Here is a 25,489-nt window from a genome sequence, read left to right on the forward strand (position 1 = left end):
TCTGTCTGTCTGTGTATGTAAGTTTTACTGAAAAACTAACATTGACAGAATCACAAATTTCAAATTCAAAATCTATCATTCTCCCTTTATTGAGCTTGGCTGAATTTTAAGATCTGTGCTGTACAGTCTCAAATCAGGTGTGAAATCCTCTAAAATCAAGCTCCAGAAATTCAGACATCCTTTAGTAAGAATTTGATAGGACCTGGAGGGAGAGCTGAGTTTCAAGAGCTGGAAAAAAAAAATAAGGCTTAATAATTGAAGCTCTTAGTAAATTATAACATCTCTATTTTCAGTTTTAAAAAAAGACTTTTGGGGCAGCTAGGTGGCGTAGTGGATAAAGCACTGGCCCTGGAGTCAGGAGTACCTGGGTTCAAATCCAGTCTCAGACACTTAATAATTACCTAGCTGTGTGGCCTTGGGCAAGCCACTTAACCCCATTTGCCTTGCAAAAAACCAAAAACGAAAACCTAAAAAAAAAAGACTTGAACTTAACATTTGTATTTTTTTTTGCTTCTTTTGATGTAATTTTGATATGGTCATGTGATTTTTGTCAAGAACATATTGAGAGTTCCTCTATAACTTAAGATTTAGAAATTTGCTTAGATTTACTGAGAGGGTAAATTACTTACTCAAGGTTACTTAGGTTGTATGTATCAGATGTACAACTTGAACCTAGGTCTCACTGACTTCCAGGTAAGCTCTCTATTCTCCATCTTACATTCGTTACATAAGGGATATGATCCTAATCATCAGTAGCTACTTCAATTATAGATTATGTAGATAATAGGCATGCTACTGTATTGACAGAAAAATAAAACCCAGATAGCAATTTGTAAATAAGCATCCATTAATAGTAATAATGAGAAAAATTATCACTTTTGTTGTTGGTATAGCAACTCATTTATTGGACACACTAAGGTTTTCAAAGCACTTTATATTCACCATCTCTTTTGACTTTACAATTCTTTGAGATAAATACCATTGGTATTCTTATCTCCATTTTAGAGGAAACTGAGGCTGAGAAAATGGAAAACAGAAGGAAATATATTCATACTAGTTGGATGAGTTTTAGAAGGAAATGACAAATTGTTCCAGTATCTTTGCCAAGAAAACTCCAAATTGGGTCATGAAGAATTGGAATCAACTGAAAAAAATGACTGAACAATGACAATAACAACAACAAAGCTGTTTTTAAATCCAAAGCCACAGCTATGCTTATTTAGGAACCAAGATCATGGCATGATGGCACAGACATACTTCAGACTATCTTCTGCCTAGCATAGGACTTTTTTCCCCTTCCCAGGTTCAACAAGTCCAGAGTCCAATACTCATAATTAAACTGCCTCTCATTAACTAGTTGAAATTATCTGAGGTAACTTAAAAATATACATGTGTATATGATAAAAAAAAAAAAGAAATTATCTGAGAAGCTTTCATTCTAATTCCAGTGATATTGGGTTTTTTTTGGAATAAACAAATACCTAGGGGGAACTTGGAAATGGCAAGAAGAGTGACATTTCACTAAAATGCTGGGACAACTTTCAAAGGTGGGAAAAAAGCAAGGGAAACCTAAATGTGAATGTACAGAAAACTTTAGATGATAAAATCCAGCTTATTCAAAAGCAGTGTAGTTGAGAGGAGAAAAGGTTGAGGGTTTCTGGAATTCCTATTCTATTCACTTACATGTCCCTCCATTCTTTGGGTGAATAAATTGTATTCTAAGCTGCAGTTACTGGAGTTCAGGTCTGAACTAAATTTCATGGTCACTATTAAGAAATAGAGTCAAAGACAACTGGAGTTAACAGGTTCTCCAAACTATAAGATGGATGATCCCAGTTATCCTCTCCTCTTAGAAACTCCTCATGGGTAAAACAGATACATTTTTAAAATTACATCCAGTCACTTGATTGGCCACTTCTATCAAAACATGACACCTAACTTTAATCATCTTTATTTTCCCATTAGGATATTTCCCTATCAGTCACATACTAAATAGCTTAACCAAGAATTTTTGTGAGTTGAGTTATCTCTGAGTCCCTGTTTATTTTTCTTTCAAAATTAGTTTGTGTTGCAGTGTGGAAGAACCATCACATGAGGACTGTCACCAACTACTTCATTGTGAACCTTTCCCTGGCAGATGTACTCGTGACCATTACTTGCCTTCCAGCAACATTGGTGGTGGATATTACAGAGACTTGGTTCTTTGGACAGTCCCTCTGCAAAGTAATCCCTTACTTACAGGTATGCTTAGTTTCTGTTGTTTTTTTTTTTTAACACCACCACAAGTCTTTTTAAAGGTTTCATAGCAGAAAGATAAGTCCAAGGTACTATAGATACTACCCTCTACTGCCAACACTATTAAATGTAGTCTGAAGCATATTAAATTATAAAAAAGCTCAATATAACATAAATATGTGATTTCCTAAGTCAATATTCAGGCCTCAAGAATGTTAATAAATTATTTATTTGTCCCCATTGGTAGCCACCTGGCTAATACATGGAAGAAACCATATGGTAATTATAGGAAGTTGAAGTAGTCAAGAAAATAGCAAATAAGACTTTCAAAAAAGTGCCTACTCTGCATCAGGTATTATAGTAAATGCTGAAGATATAAAAATAGACAAAAGATTGTCCCTACCCTCAAGGAGCTAACACTATAAGAGGAGGCAATAATTATGTACAGACAAACCAATAAACAAGACAAATAGGATATAAACAATAGAGAGCAGGTTCTAGAATTAACTGAAGTTATGGTGAGATTTTAACTGGGACTTAGGCCATAAATGAAGCCAGGAAAATCTTGGGAATGGAAAGAGCATTCTAATTATGAGTGACAGTCAGGAAAAAATACACAGAGCCAAGATACATAAATGAGTTTTCATCAACGAACAGAGGACCATTGTCACTGAATCAAAGAGCACATAGTGTGGAATGTAGTGGAGGAGAGGGAATACCAAACAGCAGACATTGCATTTGATTCTATTGATGATAGAGAACCAATGGAATTTATTGAGTGAAGGTAGGCATGAGGTTAGGGGTTGGGGTTAAGAGTGGGGAGAAATACAGTAAAAGCAGATTTTTTAAATTGATATTTTATTTTTACATATATGTTATGAAATATTTTTAACATTCATCCTTTACATATACATACATACATGCATACATGCATACATATATTTAATTTACAAAATTGCCTTCCACCTGCCCTTCCCATCCCCCTCCCCTTAGTGACAAACATCCAAGTTAACATTGTACATATTTTTGATAAACATGTTTACAGATTAGTAATTTTCAGTATGAGTAACTAGGATTAAGGGAAAGTGAGGCATAAGAGATATTTTTTATAAAGAGTTCATCAGATTCTGAAACTTTTTTAAATTAATTTTTATTTTATTTTGTTTTGTTTTCCTTCCTCTGGATGGGGATAGCATTGTCCATAGCCATTCTAAAACAGTTGTCCTAGCTCTCTGAACTACTGAGAGGAACTGCTTCCAACAAAGTGGATCATCTCACATGCTGTTGTTAATATGTATTTTGTTCTCTTGGTTCCACTCTATTTGCTCAACATCATGCTTCCCTGGAGTTCAATCATGTAAGGTTTCTTATAGAGCTATAATATTCCATAGTATTCATGTACTATAATTTGTTTAGCCATTCCCCAATTGATGGGCATCCAATTCTTTACCACCACAAAAAAGAGCTGCTATGAATATTTTGGAATATGATTTTTTTATTTTTTTATGATTTTTTTTGAATATAGGTCTAGAATTTGAATTTTTCAGTCAAATGGAATGAACAGTTTTATTACTCTTGGGGCATAGTTCCGTATTGTTTTCCAGAATGGATTGATCATTTAGCAGTTATACCAGAAATGAATTAATGTCACAATCCTCCCAAAATCTCTCCAACATTGATTTTTTCCCTTTTTTGTCATCTTAACCAATCTGATAGGTGTGAGGAGAGACCTCAGAGTTTCTTTAATTTCCATTTCTCTAATCAATAATGACTTGGAGCATTTTTTCAAATGATTGTATATAGCTTTAATTTCTTCATTTGAAAACTAGATTCATATCCTTTGACCATTTATCAATTGAGGAATGACTTGTAACCTTATAAATTTGATGCAATTCTCTTTTTCAGACATGAGTCCTTTATAAGAACTCCTAGTTGTGAAGATTGTTTCCCATTTTTCTGCTTTCCTTATGATTTTGGCAGCATTGATTTTATTAGTGCAAAACTTTTTAATTTAATATAGTCAAAATCATTCATGTTGCAGTTTATAATATATTCTATTTCTTGTTTGGTCATAACTTTATCTCCTTTCCATGGATCTGATTAACAGAGTATTTCTCATTTTTAAAAAATTTATCTATGGTGCTGCTCTTTATGTCTAAATTCTGTACCCATTTTGACTTTATATTGGTATAGGGTGTGAGATATGGGTTTATATCTAGTTTTTGCCATACTGTTTTCCAGTTGTTGTTTCCAACAATTTTTGTCAAATATTGAGTTCTTATCCCAGAAGCTAATGTCTTTGGAATTGTCAAACAGTAGATTACTCTTTCTTTTTTTAACTGTTTCTTTTGAACCTATCCTCATCCATTGAATTATTATTCTATTTCTTAACCAGTACCAGGCAGTTTGGATGATTGCCACTTTATGGTATGTTTTTATATCTGTAGAGCTAGATCACCTTCTTTTACAATTTCTTTCATCAGTTCCTTTGCTAATCTTGACCTTTTGTTGCTCCAGATGAATTTTGTTGATATTTTTTCCTAGTTCAGTAAAATAGTTATTTGGTAGTTTGGTATGGCATGGAATAAGTAATTTAATTTGGGTAAAATTTCATTTTCATTATATTAACTTGACCTAACCATGAGCATCTGGCATATTTCCAATTCTTTAGATCTGACTTTATTTGATTGAAAAGTGATTTTTAATTGTGTTCATGCAGTTTCTGAATTTGTCTTGGAAGGTAGATTCTGAGTATTTAATGTCTAGTTACTTTAAATGGAACTTCTCTTCCTATATCTTGCTCTTGGACTTTGTTGTTCATATATAGAAATGCTGATGATTCATGTGAGTTTATTTTATATCCTGCTACTTTGCTAAATTTGTTGATTGTTTTAAGGAGTTTTTTAGATAATTATCTTGGGTTCTCTAAGTATACCTTCATATTATCTGCAATTGCCCTTCAATTTGCTTCCTCATTGCCATTTCTGATTCCTTCAATTTCTTTTTCTTCCCTTATTGCTAAAGAGTAGAAGTAGATCCTGAGACTTTGGGTGTGGTAGTTGAGAAAGATGTATACCAGCAAGGTGGAAAGATAAATGCTAGATAAAACAACAATTATAATAACAAATATAATAATGGTAGTATTTTCTAGAGTAATCTGACTAAAGTTCTCTATAAGGGAGTAGAATGATCACTGATCTTTGAATCAGATAAACTGATTTTAAATCCTTGCTTGCACCTGTATCTCTTTGGGCCAATCATTTTATCTCCTTTGACTTCAGTTTTTCATCTATACAATTTGGAAGTTGGACAAGGTGGCATCTGAACTCACTTCTAATTCCATATCTATCAGCCTCTATGATCTCATTTTAAATTTATGACAAAAAACATATGATGATGATGATGATGATGATGATTATAGATGAGGAAACCTAGACCCAGAAATGGTAATCAACTTACTAATAGTAACACAGTACATAAAAAAATAGTTTCAATCCATTTTCCCCCAACTCTAAATATGGCATTCTTTGCTTTTTATAACAATGATTCCTTTGACTTTATGATATGAACACTATAGAGCAGAGAAGGTCAGTCCCTTTTTAGCCCTTCCAGGGAACATGATATGAGGGTGAAAAAAACTTATTTTAAGTGGAGGATAAAAAAACAGATAAGGAGCTATCTAACAAAATTGCTTCTAATAAGCTCTGTTAATGACTTCCCAAAAGAAAAATTGGGAGACATGTCTTTAGAAATAGGTGATAATTTTTACTCTTAGAATTGAACTCTTGTGTTTGGAAATTAGGAAATTACATCCAATATGGTCCTATGCAGAAGTGTCCTGCTTCAGCCTCTCCTTTTGGTTCACTTATTTTTTGTCTTGTTCAACTCTTTGTGATCTTATTTGAGGTTTTCTAGACAAATGTATTGGAATCGTTTACCATTTTCTTATCCAATTCAATTCAAAGATGAGAAAACTGAGGCAAACTGGATTTTCCAGGCTCACACAGCTAGTAAATGTAGAAGAACAGATTTAAACTTGGGAAGATGAGTAAATTAGGCTCTGCTCTCTTTCCACTCAACTACCTAGCTACTCCTCCTTCAGTCTCTTACTATATATTTAAATCTAGGGAAAAGTCATTTAACCTCTCTGGTACTTGTTTTCCTCATTTGTAACAGGAAGATTTAGATGTTCTGTCAAGTTTCTTCAAGCCACATATATGTGTTTTGTGATCCTAATTGCTGAGGACCTCCAATGTTTCTACATGTTCCTTTTGAATTTTGTATTTAAAATTCTGTGGTCATAAAAAAGGAAAAGAAAGATTTATGGTCACTTATCAATTTCTTTAAAAAAATTTAGAGGCACCTAGATGGTATAGTGAATAGAGCATTGGCCCTGGAGTCAGGAGGACCTGAGTTTAAATCCGGCCTCAGACACTTAATAATTCCCTAGCTGTGTGACCTTGGGCAAATCACTTAACTCCATTGCCTTGCAAAAAAAAATCTAAAAAAAACATTCAAATTTTAAGCTGAGACATATGTGTTTTTTTTAAATAATGTTTGACTGTGAAGCTATGGTTTTTGTCTTATTGGGGTTTTGTGAAAAATTGTAACTTTTCATTATAATTTGGTAGTAATAGTAAAATAATAATGAAATAGACATTTTTATAGTTCTTTATGTATATCATATCATTTGAGCATCATGATGATCCTGAAATATGTAGTAAAATTAATTATCATTCTCATTTTATACTTAAAGAAACCAAGGCAGGGTGTTGCTGGTTATTTAACAACCAACTCTCTAGAAAGGTTACACATCTAAGATTAATGTGCCTTAACATTTTCTCCCCCACTTTTTTAAGGCTAAACAACCAACAAGACTATAAATCATGCATTGATTTGTAGCATGTATTGATTCATAAGTTATCAATGAGCCCCCCGAAAATCCTGAGAACAAGTTGGAGCTAACTCCAGCACAACCCTGCTCAAAGCTATGACATGCTCATGGTCAAAGAGTTGTTAAGGTCCAGAGTGTCATTTTAATTCAGATGTCTCAAAATTCTATTCTCAATATTGTGTTCTCTATTTATTCTTCCTGTCAACCAAATGGCTTCTATTTTGATGAAGGCATTTTCTAAATTATCAATTATGAATTGCATTAATCTAATGAGGAAACTAATATTGAAGGGAAAGAAAAGTCTCTTAACTCAATGTTGTTGACTGTTCCCTAAGACCTGTCTGGAATTTATAGTGACTGGGGAATATAATTTGGAATTATTTTTTTTCAAAATCCTAGCCCCATCCCTAACTAACAAACATACCCCTTCTCTACCACTTGGGTGTTCTCTATTGGCAAATGCAAATTTTTCAGGACTTCAAACTTAGCACATGAGATAAAAAAGGGAGAATCCTAATATAGTCATTTGGTGGAAAATAGCCTAGATGACCTTTCAAAACTAAAATATCATCAAGAATCCCTTAGCTATGCAATAGCTGCAAAGTGATATTCTAAAAGGAAGGAAACATGCAAAGTCATAAGTGACCCATATACCTGAATTTACAGACTGCAGTGGTAAGGGTGTAGCCCACTGTCCAGGGAAGTTGTAAACTTTATACGGCTCTTGAATCATGAAGGTAAAACTCTACAAATTGAAGATCCTCAAAGATTTTATAAGATTAGAATTCATTGCAGCATTTTTTAAAAGGAAAGTTTCAGATCAGAGATTAAAGAATAGAATTTCCTTAAAGAATTCAAACTAGAAGTTCAATCTCACAGTAGTCATTCATTTATGACTCTACATGGCCTAACGTCATAAATTTAGAGACAGATGAGAAGTTGGGACATTAAGAACTCCTGCCCTCTTATTTTGAAGGTAAGGAAACTGAAGCACTGAATGGTTAAGTTTGTTGCCCCAGTTCCTCCAGCATTAAATTTCTAAATGACTGTTTGAAGCCAGGTCTTCTTTGACTTAATGTCCAATGCCTATCTACTACATATCATCTAGTTGGTAGACCAGCCTTTCCACATCTCTCAGAATACAAATAATCTGATTCCTTTCTCATGACAGTGGTTTCATGAGCAGATCTGAGAGATTTATTTCAAGTCTAGACTCGTTCCTAGGACTGGGGACCTTTAAGAAAGCTGGGAGATGAAGAGATCCAAATCTCCACACTAAGATTATGAATTCTTTTCCATTTAGACATAGAGGCAGATTTTTTTTTTTTCAGAACATGATCATGGATGAAGTTCAGAAAGGGCTGGGTAAAGAAAGAGAACTTGAAATGTTTTCTTTTCATATAGGAATTTTAGATATTCCATCTGTGGTAATTCATTAACTGATTGGGGTCTCTAGGGTTGTTTTAGATTGTATACATTTTATACCTGTTCCCAACACAATTCTTATTTTTGTTTTAACTATAGTCCATAGTCAGCTCTTTTTAGTTTAGGAAATTCACAGGAATTTCTGAGTTTTAGGCTTCAAATACAGCTTTAAAGCACTTTGTGACCTAGTACTTAGTCCAAATAATGTATATACTGGGCACATATCTGAAGATAGTAAATTCTATTATAATTTTTAAATAAAAAAGGGCATGATAAATGTGTTAACTAAAGGAGCAAAAAATGTTTTCAGAAAGAGTTTTCATATATTTCATCTATTCATCTAGATCTAGTTCATTTTTCTTAATTGGGAATCTGACAATTTACTTTCATTCCTAACCCATAGGATGAGAAATGTTATTATCTGTGATAGATGAAAAGGACTAGATGTCAAGCGAGTCTCATTAAACCTCTGATAGTTCTGTTATCTCTATTTTTTCCACTATTTTTCATCTTCTCTGGGGAGAACTTTAGACAATTCATAATACCTGGCTTAGTCTCACCACAATTACAGTCTAGACCCCGTCATTTATACTTTAAAGGACCAGAGCCCAATATTTTTCTCTCCAGAGTGAGTATTTTTTCCTCTGCTGTGCACCTCCTAAACCCTTTCCAAGTCTCGAAAAATCCTTTCCAACAACTTTAATTGTTATGGAGGTTTAAATTATATTGAGCCAATTATATTCATCACAACTAGAAAATGGTCAAATAAATTAGAGAAACCTTTGGACATACTAATGGTCATGATTTTATTAAAAGTGAAGAAATAGAATAAGCTTACCCTTTTATATCAATAAACAAATCATCTAGAAATGAACTTTGTTCAGCTTGGGTCCTTGGATTACAAAAGTCATCTTTTCTCTCACAGTTCCAGGCAGGTTTAACATGTATACCCATAGAGGTAGTTAGGCATGGCTTTGAGACTCCTTAAGATCTTGCAAGGAAGTTTTCTGCATTACTATGAAAATATGACTATGATGACAGTCACATAATTTTCATGCAGTAGCAGAGCAGGATTTCAGAAAATTTTTGAGAACCCTACTAGAATATTTCTCTGGTATGCTACCCTTCTCAGCAGAAGAACAAGTATTATCAAGTTTGGTGGCTGACATATAGTAAATGCTTCCTAAATGCTTGCTGACTTGATTATCAAGGACATCTTGCTGTGCATCCTAGGGACCTATCCACATTAAACAATAGTGATGTCTAATCCAGGGTCTAATAGATTAATTTTTTCTCTGCAATATACTGAAATAAATTTGAGTTCAACTTAATTTCATCCTGAAAATCTCTAACCATATTTGTACAGTCCTCAATTACATAAATATTGTTGGACCGTACAATAAATGGTAAATTTGACATTCGATAAGCATTTACTCCTGATTAATAGTAAATTATCAAGTGAGGTTTGGTACAGGCTTGAACTGCTTTTGGAAAATCCCCCCAAAAAAAACCCCACAACAACAAGTAAGTCAGCAGATGATACTCTGTGTTATCTCCTTTCAATTCAAATATCTTCTGCTTTTTCTGCTTACCTCCTCCAGAGTACTATACAGACAACTTTAAAAATTTACATAAATTATAAACTTGTATTATATGAAACATTCTATAAATGCTCCATTATCTGGTATTTACAAAATTAATTTTAGTAGCAAATTAAATCAATACTATTTCTGTAGTTTTTACAAGGAATCATAATATCAAAAGTTCCTATTATATAGAAAAAAATTATTTCTCAAAAGGTAGCTCTTCTCTACATAAAAATAAGATTTGATATCTTCATTATTCCTGTTTTTGTCCAGGCAGTTAGATAAGGTATTTTGTTTGTTTCTTATTTCACAGTTGAAAGGAAGAAAAGGGAATTTTGAAAATGCCAATTTCTGGAACCCTAACTGAACATTAAAAAAGAAATTATAATATGTTTTTTTCCTGTCATCATCACAAAACACCACACAACATCATCAGTAGACCAAAGACAACTAGACCAAAAATACAAAGCTGAAAAACAGTACTCCTTGGACACAGGGAACAAAGACGAACTTTAACATAAAATTAAATGTCATGAAACAGTCTGGGGAACTGAGCAAAGAACCTGATCATTCAAAGTTGCAATGTCAGGGAAGATCAAAACATAACTCAGAAGACAACAAAAATCAAAATTGCTACATCTAAAGCCTCAAAGAAAAGGGTAAATTGATCTCAGGCCCAAAATGAACTCCCCAAAAAAGTTCAAAAAGAATTTTAAAAATCAAAATAAAGAGGGAGAGGAAAAATTAGGAAAGGAAATGACAGTGATGAAAGAAAAATCATGAAAAAAATCAACATCTTGGTAAAAGAGGCACAAAAAATTGACTCAGGAAATGCAAATTAAAACAACTCTAAGGTACTACCTCACACCTATCAGTTTGAATGATATGACAGAAAAGGAAACTGACAAATGTTGGGATGAATGTGGAAAGATTGAGATACTAATGAACTATTGGTGGAGTTGTAAACTGATTAATCCTTCTCAAGAGAAATTTGGATCTATGTCCAAAGGATTATAAAGCCAAGCTTGCCATTTTATAAAGCAATACCACTATTACTAGGTCTGTATCTCAAAGAGATTTTAAAAAAAGAAAAAGACATACATAGAAAAATATTTATGGCAGTTTTTTTGTGGTGGCAAAGAATTTGAAATTTGAGGGAATGTCTATCAGTTGGAGAATGATTAAACAAGTTATAATATATGATTTTGATAGAATAATATTATAGCATAAGAAATAATGAGCAGGATGCTTTTAGAATGACCTGAGAAAATTTACATGTCCTGATGAAAAGTGAAATGACCATAACTAGGAGACAATTTTACACAGTAAGAGCAATATTGTACAATAATCAATGAATGGCAAATATTTGCAGAAATGTATAGATCTAAGACAATTCTGAAGAATTTATGAGGCTTATACCTCAGGGTATCCAGCTTCAGAGAAAGAACTGGTAGAGTCTGAATGCAGATCAAAAGCATACTTTTTATTTTTACTTTCTATGTTTCTCTTGGTTGTTTTGTTTTTCTTTCCTGTGGTTTCTTTTCCAACATGACCAATGTGGAAATATATTTTACATTACTACAGATTTATAACCTAATTAAATTAGCTACCTTCTTGAAGAGGAGTTGGGGAGGGAGAGAGGAAGATAATTTGTTATTCAAAATTTTTAAAAAACAATTGTTAAAAAATGTTTTTACATATAGTTGGGGGATTTTAATAATTATCCTCAATTTTACCCTTTCCCTCATTTCTCAGATTTGATCATTTTGCCATATTTTGTCAGAATTAGAGGAACCCTCCATATTTCTTTCTTTTTTTGTAGCTCCCATCTTGCCACCTCCCTTCTGTTCTCCACAACGTTATCCTAGCTCTATTCTTCATCACATTTTTCCTGATCTATTGTGACATACTCCCATTTTAATTTTCAATGTTTAGTTTCTCTCTTCTCCAATTTATTGTCACACAGATGTCAAAATCTTCCCAATGTACAAATATAACCATTTCTCTCTCTCTCTCTTTCTCTCTCTCTCTCTCTCTCTCTCTCTCTCTCTCTCTCTCTCTCTCATTCAAGAATCTTCAGTGGCTCCCTATTAACTCATCAGAATGAAATAAAACAAAACAAAAAAAAAAACACAAACACTTCAACATGGCAATTAAAATTCATTTTGACACCAGGCTAACTTGCCAGACACATATTATTACTCCTTTATTTGATTCTTCAAACAAACTGGTGAATCTACTTATTTCCAAAATTGAGATACCATTTATTGCCTTTCAAATTCCTAGCTCTTATCTTTTCTATCAGTCTTAGAAAGCCTTCTTTTCTGACTTTTGCCTCTTTAGTATCCCAGACATACTCAGGGTTCAATTTGGTGACATTTCCTAAATGAGAAAGATTGTCTATTCCCTTTAATTCCTTTTAACTTAGGGATAATGAAGTTTTTGTCAATTATATTGGAAATATAATTGTCTTTATTTGTAATCCTGTGTACTTTTTTATATATTTAAAACATTACCCAAAGAAGAGGTTCATGGTCTTTACCAAATTCCTAGAGTTCAAGATATGTAAAAATAATTAAGAACCCCAAACTGTCTTGCTTAGAAATTGCTTCCTCTTTGTCTAGTAATCATTGGTATTCTTATCCATGTATATATTTTATATTACCCTGAGGTATAAGTTCCTGGAAGGCAGAAACTGTTTCTTTTTCTTGTTTTGTTTTATTTTTAGGTCTCTCCAGCACCTAGCACTTAGCACAAAGTTAGAGTCATTTAAGAGAAATAGTTTTTAGGCTCAGTGAATTGAGGATTATATCCAAAGTCAACAGATCTGAATTAAAAATCTGACATCTGACATTTTACTTGTTGTGTGATTCTGAATGTTTCCTTATCTATATAAAGGGGTAATAATACACCTACTTCTCATTGCTGTTGTGATAACAAAATATACTAATATTTGTAAAGTGCTTTGCAATCCTTCACTACAAAAGCTAGTTATTTGTTATTATTATTATTATTATTACCTTTTTAGATTTCATTATATTGAATGCAATTACACATAAGTGGCAGAGGGGATCCTTGACATTTATATAGGAGAATAATAAATACATATAGATTCATTGTGACATTTATCATTTTTCTAATAGTCAACCTCAATTCTCAGGGTTTATGACTGACAAACCACATTGGACCACTGAGAAACTGCTATTTTAGAAGTATGAAAATATTAAAAATCCATATCAAAGTAAACATTCTCTAACATTGATCAAAACCCCTAAGATAAACCAAGAACCAATTTACCTGGAGTTCTGTGAATAGGTAATGAAATGAACCTATATTAAAAGTCCAGAGAAAAGTAAAGGTTGTAAAGAATTTCTTGAATAGAATGCAATCCAAACCTTGTGAATGAAAGGGAAAGGTGACAATAAATTAAACATTTTGGTAGTTTATAAAACTACAGGACTGTAGTAAGCTTATGAGTCATTCATAACCAGAAAAAGCTTTTAATATTTTAGAAGTCTGGCTCTATAATCCTTAACACTCAGACAGGAGTGCTGAGTGAAGTCAAGCAGAAATAACTATGACGGGGGGGGGAGGGGATTATTCTATTGAAATGTGGAGTCATTTTGAATTAATATCCATATAATGAGGCTTCTTAATAAAAAGCAACTAATGACTCTGGTACAGTCCATTCAAAAGAAGTAAATGAAATTGGAAATGAAATTCAATTCAACTTAATTATTGAAAAGAATAAGATGAATGTTATATTTGTCTCTGTGTAACAAGTGAAAGACAATGCTATGTTTTTGGGTAGCTCCAAACAGATTATTTTTTATGAGGCTATGATTTTCTGTGTCACTGAACAAGTCAGAAAGACAAAATAATGATAGCTCTCCTTCCAAAGGTGAAACAGAGGAGATAAAAACATCCATTCTTATTAACTTTAGGCATTGTTTTCTATTAAAAAAAGCATGAATTATTTCTGCAAATGTTTCCTTTACCTTTTTCTCACCCAACTTTCAGGTTAATGTTATAACTTTTTTCATTCCCATAGTAATTTGAGGGAAATTTTCTTCATAGACTTTTCATTTATCTTCCTCAACACTCTGGTTATCAATAGTAAATTGCTGTATCACTGGGTCAAAACTTAAAACATTTTTCAATTTCTAAAATGTAGATTCTCATATACTTTTTTTATCTTTCCTTTTTCTTAGACTGTGTCAGTCTCTGTGTCTGTGCTAACATTGAGTTGCATAGCCTTGGATCGATGGTATGCCATTTGTCACCCTTTGATGTTTAAGAGCACTGCCAAGCGGGCAAGGAACAGTATTGTAATTATCTGGATCGTATCATGCATCATAATGATTCCTCAGGCAATAGTCATGGAATGCAGCAACGCGCTCCCAGATTTAGCCAATAAAACCACTCTGTTTACAGTGTGTGATGAACGCTGGGGTGGTAAGTATGCTATTACCCACAAGCTGGGGATGCTGGCATGCTAACTGAAAACCAGATTTGAATCTTTTTTCTTGGCATTTCCCTAATCCTAAATTTCATAAAAGCTAAGTACCTTTAAGCAAATTTCATATCTTTCCATGTTTCCAAAACCTTCCAAAGACACATGGTCTAGTTTATATGTTTTTAGCCCATATAAATAAAAGAATAAGCCAATTCACAGTACAATCTTGATAATTAAAAGGAGAGGACCAAGTCACCTCTAAATTCCCTTCCTTAACTAAAATAACCTTATGATTTGGTAATCCATGATCCTAAGACAGAATGGTTCAGTAGTGAAAGCCATGGACTGGAAGTTGGGAGACTTGAATTTAGTCAAGGCTCTGTCAATAAACACCTTTCTTCACACTTGAGGGGGATTTGAGTCATTATCTGTATCCCCAAAGAGTATCCTCTGTAACATCCAATAAATAGTAATATAGGTTCTGCTTAAAACTATCTAATGAAGTGACTCTCCTATATTCTGAGGAGATAATTATACCTTTGAATTCACTAATTAATTGACTTTTTTTTGGTTAAATCACTTCTCTTCCATGGACATTAGTTTCTTCCTTTGTAAGATGAAATGTGCTATTAAACAAATAGAAACCTGAGACACTATACCATACATAAGGGCCCCATGTGGGTCTCATATTAACATAGTTTTTAAATGTATTATTATGTATATTTATGATATTATGTATCTCTTCATTGAGCAACTGAGCTGTATAACTGACTGGAGTCACTAAGACTCCTCTTTTTGATTTCAAATCTTGCCTCAAACACTTATTAACGGGGCGGCTAGGTGGCGCAGTGGATAAAGCACCAGCCCTGGAATCAGGAGTACCTGGGTTCAAATTCGATCTCAGACACTTAATAATTACCTAGCTGTGTGGGCTTGGGCAAGCCACTGAACCCCATTTGCCTTGCAAAAACCTAAAAAACCCTCAAAAAACCCCTCAAAAAACACTTATTAGCCCTACGGAAATCAGTGACCCTTTTTTGTCTCAATATCCTCATGGAAAGAGCAAACCATTCTATTATCTTTGCTAAAAAACCCCCACCAATAGATTCATGAAAAGTCAGATGTAACTGAAATGACTGAACAACAACAATCAACAATCTATTCACCACATTTTCATTTGCCTTGGATCTCTCTTGGCAATGTTGTGGATAAGTTAAGAACTACATGCAACATATTTGACATTTCTGGACTAGTTGATTTTTTGAAAAAGTGTCTTTGTATTTTTATCTCCAGAAATTCAAGGGTTATTTAATAAAAGTTTCTTGATTGATTAGTTTGTTGATGCCTTTGAAAATACAATATTCTATTAAATCTATGAAATAGTAGATTAAAGTTACTAATAGACATAACATTTAAGGTAGCCAAATCAATAAGCATTTATTAAACACTTTGTTCCAGGCAATATACTCAACTCTGAGAATACTAAAACAAGCAGGAAAAAAAAAACATCCTTTCCTTTAAGAAGCTGACAATTCAGTTGAACAAGACAACACAGGGACCTAAAAAGGGGGCAAAGAAATGAGATAAAATATATTTACACTAAGTCCTCTCCATATAATAGTAGTTCTAGAAGGAACTAAGCAGTGAGAGAGAGAGAGAGAGAGAGAGAGAGAGAGAGAGAGAGGAGAGAGCAGTGAACAATCTGAAGGAAAAGATTTCATTGTACTATTATTTCTTCATTTTCCTCAAGTGGTAACTTGATCCTCCTCTTGCAAATTAAGCACAAAGAAGTGGGAGGTTGGAGAATTTGCAGTCTGAATGCAAGTTGGCTATAAGGAACTTTGTTTCAAACACACACACACACACACACAGAAACAAACAGATTATGCACTTTACAGAAATGTTCAAATTGCAAACACTATTAGTGGACTTAAAATATGATTGAATTTCCAAAATTCACAAATTTACCATCTTTTTTTTAGGAGCACTTCTGGTGTACAGTGTCTCTCTCTCTCTCTCTCTTTTTTTTTTTTTTTAGGTTTTTGCAAGGCAAATGGGGTTAAGTGGCTTGCCCAAGGCCACACAGCTAGGTAATTATTAAGTGTCTGAGACCAGATTTGAACCCAGGTTGGTGTACAATCTCTTCATGAATCTGAGTCCAAATCACTCATCAGCATCAGTCTTATTTCTTTTGTTAATAAAAATGGGATTGATGAAAGAGTATCTACTGTGTTAGTTGCATTCACTTTTCATGTATATGTCCGTGCTATTTAATATAACCAACAGAATTTTAGAATACTTCATTTCCTGGTAAATTGTACATAGTAGGCACTTAAATGTTTGGAATATGTATATATGATTGTATGCTTCATTTGGAAGGCAGACCCATCCTCAGAGACATTAGAATTTTTCCTGTAAAGAGCCAAGCTAATACTTCCAGGAGGGCTCTGTACTGGCATAAACCCTGGGACTGATGCCAGCAGCAGATTGTGTGCATTAGACAATAAGAAGGAGAGTGTTAGTTACCATGACATTAGAGAGCATGATCAGGGCCTATTAGTGACAAACCAATGAAGAGAGCACTGCTTTTCGACACAGACTACAAACGTGCTTTCCATTCTTTCTTCCTCTTTTAAAAAGAGGTACATTTTATTGCCATACTTTCATTAGGAAAGAACTTGGCTTCTTATGGCTAATTACTGCAATGGGTTAATTTAGAAAGATGTCATGAATTTATAAGAAAGATATCACTTTACAGTAATACCCAAAAGCTTTCTCCAAAGTGGTAGAACACAATAAGTGGTACTTGCTAGGTATTATTTCTGAATATGGTAATATTTAACAGTTATGTCAATTACTTGGATCTAGGACTTGGGAACTCAGTCTTTAAATTGAGAGAGAACAAAAGTTGGACAGATCTAATTGTACCCCAAATGTCAGGAATAAATTACAAATCACTGACAATGTAGGAGAATAGTTCCACTGAAAAGGAAATTTAAGAGATTGGGGTGAAGCAAGAAAATTTGAAAAGAGCTAGGGAGATAGATATACCACCAATCATTTCAAATTTTAAACCAATTAGATATTATTGATTAATGCCTACTCTTTGCCAGATATTGTACTAGGCAGTGGGCATTGAGGTGCAAGGAATAAAACAAACCTCACTCAGAAGGTGCTTATCAGGGGTAAAGAGGAAGTACTGAATTATGTTGGTAAAATAATTCTGGTCTGGTTGTGGGAGGAGAGGACCTGCAGATTTCACATCCTAGCTTGTCCACTTATCATCCATGTGACCCTGGGGAAATCTTTTAATCTCTGAGTTTCAGTTGAAAAAAAAGATAATGGGGGCAGCTAGGTGGTGCAGTGGTCCTGGAATCAGGAGGATCTGAGTTCAAATGGGACCTTAATAATTACCTAGCTATGTGACCCTGGGCAAGTCACTTAACCCAATTGTCTTGCAAAAACAAAAACAAAAATTGTTTCCAGCTCTGTGATTCCATAAAGGTAAAGTCTTGGAAAAGCTTCACTAAGAAGAAAGGAAGAAGGAAAGAGTTATAGGGAGTAGGTCAATATGAAAAATTTGTAGAAATAGAAAGGAAAGAAGAGGACTGAGCTCAGTAGTGCAGGGACAGCTATTTTATTCTTGTGTTGTGGAAGTAGAAGGCTTCAATTTACCAAACTTAGTTTCCAATCTTATTCAAAGACAGCCTTATTTTGCCTAATGCCCAAGGGCTTTAGTTGGGTAGGGAATTGTCTTGTGATTTCATTAGTATTGGGAGCTTCAGGTAAGGGGCTTCATCTACTGAGACAGGAAGACAGTTTCTCCCCAATGATAGTTTAAGAGGGTTGTCAAGAACAATAATAGGTTTAATGAGCTGTCCAAGGTCACACAGCTAGCAATTTATGTGTAACTTCTAGGTCTTCCTTATTCCAAGAAGTTCTATCTATTGTATTAATTTATCTATATCTAGGGCTTGGCTTTGTTTACCTTTTTTTTAAAAATCTTAACCAAAATGGTTAGCAAGAGATAAAAGGGACACCTGTTATTTTACAAGTAACAGCTGTACTAACTAAAATACACTACTCCTTATATTTCCTTTGTGTGAGATTTGGAGTTTTGTTCTGTTTTGTTTTTTGGGGGGAGTGAGTTGCTTTTGGTTTTGTTGTTGTTGTTGTTATTGTTGTTGCTGTTTTGTAAACTTCAAATGATTCAGACTTCACCAGAAAATGTAAGGAGTTTTTAACCTCCATTAAAGCACATCACAAACCTATGGAATCCAGCCAGTACCTGTGAGTGTGCAATTTTCAGATTAAGTCTGCAACCACACTATTTTCTAATTATCTTTGACCAGTAGATACAAATGCATAAACTAATTTCAAGTTTGAGAGTTTGGTTATCAAACCCTAGCATAGATATTATGGAAAGTAATTATTGTGAGTTGCATACAAATGCATACTCAGGCTGCCGAAGTCATTTAGGAAAATGGTTTGAAAGTGATTATATAATAGCCCATAATTACTTAGCTGCTTATAAAAGCAAGAATTAAAATAATATAAAGCTAAATGGATCTTCTACAAAATCAAATTTAATACCAGTTATAAAATAGACTCTTCAAATATTAAATTCAATTGTTTATTGAGAATGTTTCACAGGACACTGTTAATGATTTTATTGCAGAATATTCTTAAACTACTTATTAGATATTTTTTTATACTATCAACACCCTACAAAATAGGGGATCCATAAATATCTGCTGATTGATTACAAATTAAAACAGTAACAAATTGTCATTTAGTTGCACATCATTGCCAAATCCTATGGGTATGTATACCCTTTATTGTATCATTCAAAATTCATTCATTCAAAAAGCACTTGATAAAAGCCTTCCACATGTCAAACATTATGCTAAACATTGATGAATATTTGATTCTGCTCAGCAAACATGTATTAAAATGCAGAGTGTTGCTAATTGTTGTGGAAGATACAAATTAAAAAAAAAGATCTTGTCCCTGCCTTTTTATGAGGGCTGAAGGTAGAGGATTCTTCACAATGCTGCTATGAAAAATTATTACCTATAAATTCAAATAGCTTTGTTTCTTCTTAATAGCTAGCATTGTGGAAAAACAAAAAACAAAAACAAAAAACCCTCAAAACCCCACAATGTAATCTGAGAATCCCTGAGAATCAGTTTCAAATCCCTATTCTGACACTTACTACTTGTGATCTTGGGCAATACTGTTCACTTTCTTGGGTCTCAGTTACCTCATTTGTAAAATGACAGAAGTGAATAAGTTAGATTCTAAGTTTCCGTGTAACTGGAGAGCTATGAATGAATTTGAGAGCCTATGGAAGAGTCAGAAGTATAGACTTAGCGATTTATCTGAAGTCTCATGGATAACTAAGATCAGAGATCAGACTTAGGCTCCAAATCTCTGAATTCAAGAGCAAAGGGCATTCTGAAATGGGAGATGATCTCTGATCACAATGAATTTACAATCAACTAGGAGCATTATGACATGCATATAAAAATATGATAAATGTAGAATACCTACATATCTAATAGACAGAACACAAGAGAGATTTAGAATGCTCAGGGAAAGGGTAAAGAGGAAGGAAAGTTCATTTCTGACTAGTCAGATCAAGGAGGACTTCAAATTTTTTGTAATCTCTCTTCAAAGATCTTGCTTGGTTCACTGTGATAAGGTCTTGCTTCTGCTTATCATCTTATATTGTTGCTGCAGTCATTTTCATCACAAAGATACTGAAGTAGTTTGCCATTTCATTCTCCAGCTCATTTTACAGATGAGAGAGGCAAGTAGGGTTAAGTGGCTTGCCCAGGATCACACAGCTAATAAGTCTCTGGATCCAGATTTGAATTCAGGAAAATGATTTTTTTTTGAATCCATGCCAGTGTCACCTAGCTGCCTTTATTCTAGCAAGCAGCTTATTGATAAATGGAATCTTACTCATCCAGCAGAATTTATGAATGTTTCAATGTCTTTGAAAGTATCTTTTTGACAGTCACTTCAGTAGCCTGTAAAATCTACCCTTAGAATATAGTTGAGAAAAGAATATAATATTGATATATTTTGAAGGAGTTTAAATGAAAATTCTAAGAAATAAAATTAGTTTTAAGAATTCAATTAAAGTTCTTTAAACCTATAAAATTTCAGTGGACTTTGGAAACTGCATAATTGAACATCTATAAAGTGTACATTCAGGTATCAACAAAGTTTACAGAAAATGAAAGTGCAAATATTTTCAATATTATAGTATGGTATTTACTGAACATAGTAGATTTTAGTTGTTCAAGGTTACTTATTTGAATTAAATCAAATCAATATAACCTTCTCAAAATGCAGCTTCTGTCATTGAAGCCAAGAATCCATACCATAAAGAGCCATATTTAAAAGTTTTGCATTTATTTTAAAATTAGCTCAGCATATTAGCATAGTACTGAGTGTTCACTTTATGACATCATGGCTAAGTTGATATTTGTTGATTAACTTTAGCAAAACCTGATCTTTTACACAGTTTCATTTTTGACAAATGTCAGTTTATTCAAAAAATAAAAATACATTGTTCAGTAATTATGTCTCAATAACAGTTCTAAAAGCTAGATACAAATAAATAGAATAAAACAGTTCCCCCTGCACATAGAGAGCCCCTACAGTACTTCCGGAGGATTCATCTGAAGGGTACATAGAAAGGACCTGAAGTCCTAACAAGTGATGTAATAGGATGGATCATAATACTCAAACACATTTAGCTTACATTGACGAGTAAGATGACAGTAGTAAGTATAGAGTCACAGAAAGTCATTCTCCAACAACATAGTCATATCCGCAATCTGTATTTTAATAAAATTACTTTGGTTGGTGTGTGGTGGATTAGAGTGAGGAAGGGAGTTCAAATCCAAGTAAGATGATAAAGAGCTGACCTAGGATGGTGGCTTTATGAATGAAGAGAAGGGGGGTAAAGGAATATGAAAGATGATATAGAAATTGAAATGACAATATTTGGCAACTATTTTTGAATTGGAAAGTGAAGGAGAATTAATTAGTAGCTTAGAGGATGAGACCCAGGTTTTAAATCTCTGTGCTTGGAGTGTTATGATCAGAAATAGGGAATTCTGGAAGAGAGGTGGATTGACAGAGGGGGAAGAAAGTGGAATATGTGATCTAAAATAGATCACAACTCATACACATGTCTTCATTTTCTGTAATTCACTTTACTGTCTAAAACAAACAAACAAACAAACAAAAGTGCAATATGAGATGGGACTTTTACCAATCACTGATGGGAAGAAGGGGGAGGAGGAGGGCCCTTGCTGGTTGGGGCACAATTTCTCAATAATGCCTGAACTGCTGTTCCAATGGATGGGAGATTTAGATTTAGGCTGAAATTGAAATTTGTTTGGGGGTATAGACAAATAACTATGAAAAAGGGGGATGGTTGAAAACCTGTTACTGCACTAGAAGGAATAGTATAGAGCAATGTGTAAGGGGGGGATGAATAGAGAATAGGTATGGTTGAATTGAACATACGATTCATAGTTTACTGTCATTGGGATGATAGGATGGGATCCATATTATCATACTCAGTTGATCACAGAAATAAAAAACAGATTTTTAAACTTGTTTGTATATTAACTTGTAATTCCCAGCCTTGCTTTCTAGATAGTGTGCTTTTGAAGTAGTTGATGATCACTTCACTACCTATCTAGTTTTCTAAACATGACTATCCAAATTTTTTTTCAAATATAATTACTTGCTATTATAATAAATTCCTTTTTAAGATACTCTCATGTGACTGAACTCAGTCAATAATCTAACTCCAATCATTTCAAATATTTATTCTCATCTTGAGTGAAATGTCTGTGAATTATGGTGAATAAATCCAAATTCTTATAAGCATTTTGATGGCTATGGACATAATAATATTATTTTCCTTTCAGGCTTTTTAAGACTCACATAGATATTAAGACTTCATAGATATCTGCTTCAAAGCTTTATTTTTATGTGAAAAGCTCACCTATGACCCTCCCCCAGACATATAAAAGTTGAAAGCTGCATAGGTGCTTGGGGAGTACCCAGGTCACTGTAGAGTTGCTTTGAAATTAGCCCACCAAATGTTTCTCAGGCTGTGGCACTTCAAAGAGAAAGACTGTTTTCTCTTGGCCTCTGCCCTCTCTATCTTAGCTGTCTGACTCCTGCAGCTTTTTTTCCCCAGAATTGTGCTGTTTCATAGAATAAACTTGAAAGAGGCCTGGATCCTAGTAAGGAAATGATGAGCTTGGTGGTTGCCACTTCTGCAAGAATGAGGTGGGGGGAGGGGTTGATCCTTTTTTAAAATATTGTAATCACTTTCTCATCACTCCTATGTTTGCTGTTTTCCCCTATCATCATTATATAAAAATAAATAAATAAACTAAGCAAGTATTTAAAAAAACTAAATAAATACAAACACTATTAGGTAGGTAGATCTAGAATCTGACAAAAAACAAAACAATAAAGTGAAGGCTGGAGACAAGGGATAAGGATATGAATTAAACATAAAATTATTGGCATTTCTTTCATAAAATGGGGAAAATCAATAATGTAGTGCTAACCTTCTTCTCGAATAGCAATTAAATAATGGATTTTTTTCAATTGCCTATATTATAAAATGCCAAGTATGACAGAGGGTAAAGTTACAAAAGAATTTAAGGAAAGTAATTTAGCATTTTGTGAAAATTTTATTGTTTGAGGATTTACTGCTCACTGAATCACAAACCTTTTCACACCTACAAACAATTATGATATGTTTATCTAACCCAATACCCTTATTTTATCAGTAAAAAAAATAGGCTCTGACCTGAGAGTTAAAATGACTTAAAATTATAGATATAGTACTGGAAGGGACTTCAGAGGTCAATTGGTTCAAGTCCCTCATTTTACAGATGAGGAAACTGGGTACCAGATTGGTGAAATGTCTCATCTAAGGTTATACAAATAAGTAAATAGTAGATAAAATTTTCTCACCCACTTTACTATTCCATATAGCTGATGGTGTTTAGATTAAAGACCAAACATTTTGGAGCCATGTTATATTTCCATTTGATGATTTTTTTTTTTGCTTCACAATATATTGTCTATTGAAATATTTATAAATATTGCTCTTAGAACATTTTATTTGTGAAGGAAATATTTAATTCAAAAAAATGAATTTGGGAAAACAGGTAATAGTGACACAAATGATCAGTTATTGTCTTTTGCAAATGGTGAATTTAATAGGAAAACTCTGTGATAGAAACTAGTATGGGTTAATAAATTTAATTTAAAAAAAAATAGCCTGTGCCAGGCCAGGATTTAAGAAGATTCATCTTCATGAGTTGAAATCCAACCTCAGCCACTTACTAGCTGTGTGACCCTTGGAAAGTCACTTAACTCTGTAAAATGAGCTAGAGAAGGAAAGGCAAACAACTCTAATACTTTTGCCAAGAAAATTTCTAATGAGATCACAAAGAATCAGACATGACTGAATTAAAAAATGACTGAACAACAAAGTTAATAAAATAGGTTATGTTGAATTCAGCATTTTTTTTTATCACACATCAGGGCAATAAAGGAGACCTGGTTAATATACTAGAAAGCACCCTTAGCAAAATTCAAGAATTGTAATGAAGTTTCTACTTCTCCCAAAGGTTAAACAAAGGCTTTCATAAATGAAAATGCTGACTGAGCCATCTATTTTAAAACAAGAATTGGACAGAGATCTTTTTTTTGCCTCCCTTTAGCAACCATATGTAATCAAGACAAAAGCACTTTACTATATATATGCAATTGCCTCTGGGAAGAGAAGCAACAGCATCAATGGGATTACCAACTTGCTGATTGTTCTTATCTGAGAAAAATAGCCTTTGGTTTTTATATTTAGAATATCTGTAATATGCATATGCAAAGTGTCCAAAAGTATTAGGATAATTTTAAACAGGTGAAACTCATCCACATTTAGCCAACTTTAGACTATGATAAGTTATTGGAAAAAACACCTTTAGTGGAGAATTGTAATTCTAATTTAAAATAATGTTTTTATAGGCTCTATTTAATGGAAAGGTGAAATGATAGAACACTTAAACCTAGCAGCATAAAGACCTGATTTTGAATCCTACCTCAGACACTTCCTAGCCCTGTGATCCCAGGAAAGTCATTTAATCTCTCTGCACTTTAATTCTCCCATTAAAAGGGGGTATAATAGTAATGCCTATCTTTTAGTATTATTTTAAGAACCAAATAAGATTATAAGTATTCAGAAACACACATACACATACATATATGTGTCTTCTTTCTATTTCCCTGTCTCTCTGTTTCACTCTATCTTTTTGTCTCTCTCTCAAAACCCTATCTGTATCTATCTATATCTCAGTGGACTGAAACATTTCCAGTGAAAGAACTCAAAATTTTCATGTACTTCTGAGCACTAGCATTAGCAATATTTAAAAATATGATAGGTTTCAAATTATAATATTTATATATTTTTAATTTCAGGTGAAATTTATCCTAAGATGTACCACACATGTTTTTTCCTAGTGACATATATGGCACCTTTGTGTCTTATGGTGTTGGCCTATTTGCAAATATTCCGAAAACTATGGTGCCGCCAGGTAAGCAATTTCAGCTGATTTATATTTTGACCTATTAAGAATTCTCACAAACCTAAACTACAATTGACTTCTGTAACATACAGTGATAAGTTAAGGGCAGATCATGACAAATCTTGATAGAAAGTTGACACTAACCAATACTAACTGAGCTAGGTTTTATTTATTGTTTCATTAATATTTACATGTGAAAAATCTAGTTCAAGTATTGTCTTCATGTACCTTCTTGTTGACTCAACTGTACTTATAA

At 33.4% G+C, this 25,489-nt stretch overlaps 1 protein-coding gene across 1 annotated transcript in view; it reads left to right on the top strand.

The window, feature by feature from the left end:
* Window positions 1–25,489, top strand: part of HCRTR2 (hypocretin receptor 2) — a 90,504-nt gene that overhangs the window by 34,508 nt on the left and 30,507 nt on the right. The window contains exons 2-4 of the mRNA XM_074190183.1: window positions 2,063–2,241; window positions 14,352–14,595; window positions 25,127–25,242. Coding sequence (XP_074046284.1) covers window positions 2,063–2,241; window positions 14,352–14,595; window positions 25,127–25,242 — 539 coding nt within the window. The remainder of the gene's footprint in view (window positions 1–2,062; window positions 2,242–14,351; window positions 14,596–25,126; window positions 25,243–25,489) is intronic.

This window comes from Macrotis lagotis, chromosome 5 (genome assembly GCF_037893015.1).
Source record: "Macrotis lagotis isolate mMagLag1 chromosome 5, bilby.v1.9.chrom.fasta, whole genome shotgun sequence".
In the NCBI taxonomy this organism is placed as follows: domain Eukaryota; kingdom Metazoa; phylum Chordata; class Mammalia; order Peramelemorphia; family Peramelidae; genus Macrotis; species Macrotis lagotis.